At 42.8% G+C, this 4,750-nt stretch overlaps 1 protein-coding gene across 1 annotated transcript; it reads right to left on the minus strand.

The window, feature by feature from the left end:
- Window positions 1–1,245: 1,245 nt before the first annotated feature.
- Window positions 1,246–4,251, minus strand: LOC107731633 (transcription factor MafA-like). The gene has a single exon (XM_016542773.1). It carries the CDS (start codon window positions 3,481–3,483, stop codon window positions 2,542–2,544), a length of 942 nt encoding a protein of 313 aa, XP_016398259.1. The 5' UTR covers window positions 3,484–4,251; the 3' UTR covers window positions 1,246–2,541.
- Window positions 4,252–4,750: the final 499 nt, after the last annotated feature.

Here is a 4,750-nt window from a genome sequence, read left to right on the forward strand (position 1 = left end):
CACATGACAGAACATGTGGTTATGTAACCTCAAGCCGCTGTGCCTCAAATAAGACCAATAGACAGAGAGATTGCTTCATAACTGTATCATAATTCATAATTTAAACGAAATAAATTAATCAATGTTAACAGTGGTTTTCAGGTGAGATATCAAGCAGATACTAACCCAGGTAAAGGATCATACTTGGAGACCTTATTTTAGGAGTCTGGCCGATAGATCTGTTAGGAAACCAAGCATACACAGGTCGGAAAGAATTTGAAAACTGACTTAAGACAATTTACGTGCATTAGATAATCCACTTTGGCAACTTCTTCATTTAGCCTGAACAAGATGGGCTATATTTCAAGTTATTTTTGATATCCATATCTAACCAGTTTTCTACACCTTCATTTATTTTGAAGTACAAAATTCACATAATCAGAGCTTCTGTTAATTGCTTTCGAATTTGGTGCATAGAATATTAGCAGCAATTAAAGTCCTTGTGTTTATATGCACTTTAGATCGAGTAACTATGTCCACCATAACAGCAGTTCGATTAACACAGAGGAAAAGAAATTTTATATAAATCCCAATTCTTCGAATCGTAGTAGGCTTCCTTTGAAATTGTACATATTCAATAGGATGAGAATATCTTTGTCATTTGCATGCTACTACATACAAACATCGTATTAAGACGTTTTAAATAATCAAGCAAAAAGGACTTTTTAAAAAGAAAGTTAAATTAACACACCATTTGACCTCTACATATGTACAAGTGGGAATAAATAACTCTGGCTCAGTTCGGTGTTTTTTTTCTTTGTTCTTATTCTGTACTTTTAAACAATAGAAAAGAAATGTTAAGACAATTTACGTGCATTAGATAATCCACTTTGGCAACTTCTTCATTTAGCCTGAACAAGATGGGCTATATTTCAAGCTCAAATGCGCATGATTAATTATAGCAAAGTTTGCACACAAACCCTCTAGTATTGTTGAATTATATCCGCATTTAATCTCTTGACATCTACCTGTAGTGTAATTCAGTATGGTCGGAAGCCTATTATCATCACAATGTTGTAATGCAAAACAACAGTCAACTGCTTTATACAGAGTAGGCTATGCTACAGTTTTATTACGTCATAAAAAGTTAAAACAACCCTTCTTGCCCTACGAACGACGGTTGTCATATATTTGAAGTTAACAGTTTTATGTCGTTCATCATACCGGTTATATTATATATATATATATATATATCTACATACAAACATCGTATTAAGACGTTTTAAATAATCAAGCAAAAAGGACTTTTTAAAAAGAAAGTTAAATTAACACACCATTTGACCTCTACATATGTACAAGTGGGAATAAATAACTCTGGCTCAGTTCGGTGTTTTTTTTCTTTGTTCTTATTCTGTACTTTTAAACAATAGAAAAGAAATGCAAGAACGGATTGCATGTGATTTCGCAGGTACGCACGAGTTCCTTCACATAGGCTACATGGTTTGTATCGAGCAGAAGAAACGAAAAAAAAAAGAGAAGAGAGAGTGGTTAAGGGCCATGCTTTTCATCCAAGTGCTGTATGAGGAAGAGAGAGTAAGGACCTGGCGCGTTTTGGAGTACCATACATGTCCCGCATGCAGGATTGGTGGGGTAATGCAGACTTGAGCAATGCTTGAGGGCCCTCAAAGTTCATAAGTCCCCTCAACCTCAGTTCATGACTGAGAAAAGTCAAGGATGTATTGCTATCTCCCTTTCTTGCTTCTAAGTGTTTTAATATTAGCATTGTTCCTTACAAAGTCCCTTCACAGAGTGAGGTTTCGTTTCCAGTATGTTCTCATCGCCATTAAGACCAAAAAAAAAAGATGAAGAAAGCGGCTGTATGTCTTTAAACATGTCGGACTTTGTAGTTAGCATATAACTTAAAAAAAAACAAACAAACAAAAAAACACGAATTTACAGAATCCAAAACTGATGGGTCTTTGGAGGTTATGCGTGATCCCATATTTAGAGCGGATGTGTTATGAAGTAGAAGGGTCCGTGCAGTATCTGTGGAAGATAATCCTAACATTACACTAACCTTAAGACTTTTATGGTACAGTAATATATGTACACAAATAATGAGTGAAGACGCCTATGTCGCTGTAATGTTAGGCTACACTCTTAAAAAATAAAGGTTCTTCAGTGTTTCCTTTCAGCACTAAGTTCGGCAAAGGACTTGACTTGCTTGTCAATAACCATTTTGGCGGTAAAAGTGGGTATTCTTTGGAAAAGAAAAAGTGCTGGATGTTACATTACGGATTCCCTAGATTTACATAATTGGGTTTTGGGTTCGTTAAAGCACCAGTACATAGATGTTTCTCTAGAGTCCTTAAAAATAAAATATTTATTTGTGGAACGTAAAAAGATTATCCTATGGCATCAGACCTTTATTTTCAAGAGTGTATGTTCTACGAGTATTTAAGATAAGAACTGCAAATAAAATTGACACTGAAAATCATAAAAATGAAGGTTTAAAAAAAACGAATACGTTGGTGCGGAAAAAGTATTTTACAAGAATCACTCTCACATGAAGAATTCCGTGGAAGAGGTTTTGCCGTGAGTGCCGTTGGACGGGTCCCGAGTGTTGCCGCCTCCGTTGCCTCCGCCGCCGTTAAAGGTTCGGCTCGCGAGCTTCTCGTACTTCTCCTTGTACAGGTCCCTCTCTTTGATCAGACGCCCCACGTCTTGCTTGAGTTGCTCCACCTGGCTCTGAAGCGTGCACTTTTCGCTTTCGAGCATGTGGCGCTGCTGCACGCGCTTGTAGCGGCACGACTGTGCATAGCCGCGGTTCTTCAGGGTTCGCCGTTTCTGCTTGAGACGGATCACCTCTTCTTTGCCGAAGCCTCTCAGTTGCCGGTTGAGCTCGCGCACCGTCATGCTCACCAGCTGCTCGTCCGAGAAGCGGTCCTCGAGGTGCGCGTGGTGGCCGTGGTGGTGATGGTGGTGGTGCACCGGGTGGTGATGCCCGTTCGTGGCCGTCGAGAGGTCTTCTCCGACGTACTGCTGACCGCGATATCCCTCGTAGGGCTGGTGGTGATGGTGGTGGTGGTGCGCGTTACCGATAAGCGCTTCCACCGCGTCCTCGGGCGTCAGGTTGAGGGCCTCTGGACTGATGTGATGCTGGTAGTTGGGAATCCAGTAGAGATCTTCCAGCTGCGGCTTGCCCGAGGAGCCTTGGTTGTTGTTGTTGTTGCCGCTGTTGTTGTTGCCGACGCAATTTTCGAGGTTCTGCCCAGGCTGCGATCCGGGACTGGGGGCACAGAAACTGGGCGAGGACGGCACTGAGGAGCAGGGTGTGCTGATTGGGGTGGAGGATAGCGAGCCCGGGGGCAGGCGGTGGCAATAGCGGTCGGCCTCCGGAGGCTCTTTCTTGACTTCAAACTTCATGAGGTCGAAGTCGTTGACATATTCAATGGCCAGGGGGCTGTTGGGCAAATCTGCGCTCATGGCGAGATCGGTGGCCATGTCAGTCCATGCGACGACACCAACCCTAACAGCCAAAGCGACACGCGTGGGTTTCGCTGGGATTATGATGAACACGACTGAAGATGAGTGCTCAGTGTTTAATACATAAGCACGAGCTTCTATTTATAGTGCAGCGAGATATACTTATGCCCATGCATGTAAATGTACGTATACAAATGCCAGTTTGCCTCTTGTTGACAACTTATCCCAGGTCAAATTCACGCGTTAATATCACTGGCCAGGGCGGCAGAAACTTGAGACTCGTGCATTCAAGACCACCAACCTGACTCGTCCTGCTTCACCGCGTTAAAGCTGACATGTGGTTTTAGAGAAATCGTCCTTTGAGTAACAGAGATTTCAAATATCCTTCTTCACCTCCGTGTTTGAAGTTCCGTCTAACCGGAGGCAATAAAGTTTAAGCTTTCATGCGAAGACAGCGAGAACTTTCGTCACATGTCCCAGAAGAGTCCTTCACACAACAAACGCACGCCCGTCAAGTTCAGAAAACGTCCGACTTTTCCTCGAAGTCCAAAGGAATGATGCTGCTCCTGCTGCTGCTTTTTACACCGGGACCGCAACAATGTGCGTGACAAATCTCAGTGTAACGTTAAGTTCCTCCGGTGGGACGCTCCGACGCAGCCTGACGAAGGATGCGGAATTCTGGCTACTTAAATTCACCTCTCTCCGCTGTCACTTTTAAAGTTACATGGACTGCTGTCACCGTTGCTTTTCGTTTACGGCTAGAGCTTATTTTTGCACCGTTGTCCACCGCTGACACGCAGTATCACTGAAGCACTGAAAGGGGCAATGTACCACTTTATACACATGGCCCATCTGAGCGTCCCACCCAGAGAACGGAAAGGACCAATGGGAGGAGGCGTAGCAGTAGACATGCATATTCCTATAGCGACGCCCCTATGTGGCAGCTGAGCCGAACGCGCAGCAGCTGACAGGGGCTTAAACAGGTGTTCTTCCCGCCCCCTAGCGACGACTCCCCTGCAACCGCACGTGGAAAGTGAGCGCGAGGAAAGGCAATAGCCCAGCTTGTCTTACTTAGAAAATGTTTATTTAGAACGGAGCAAACACTTCTTAAACGTTATATGCAATACAAACGCTTTAGGGATAACTTACACATTTATAAACGGATAACTTACACATTTATAAAACGGATTGTACGCGTAATTTTCACGACCAATTGAATTCTATATTTGATAGACACATGATTTAAAAAAAAAATCATATAGTTAAATTGACTTATTTTTCACTT

The sequence above is a fragment of the Sinocyclocheilus rhinocerous genome, unplaced genomic scaffold (assembly GCF_001515625.1).
Source record: "Sinocyclocheilus rhinocerous isolate Xijiao unplaced genomic scaffold, SAMN03320098_v1.1 scaffold1180, whole genome shotgun sequence".
Taxonomy (NCBI): Eukaryota; Metazoa; Chordata; class Actinopteri; order Cypriniformes; family Cyprinidae; genus Sinocyclocheilus; species Sinocyclocheilus rhinocerous.

Coding starts and splice junctions, on each gene's coding strand:
- LOC107731633 (XM_016542773.1), bottom strand. CDS start 3,483: ATGGCCACCGATCTCGCCATGAGCGCAGATTTGCCCAACAGCCCCCTG.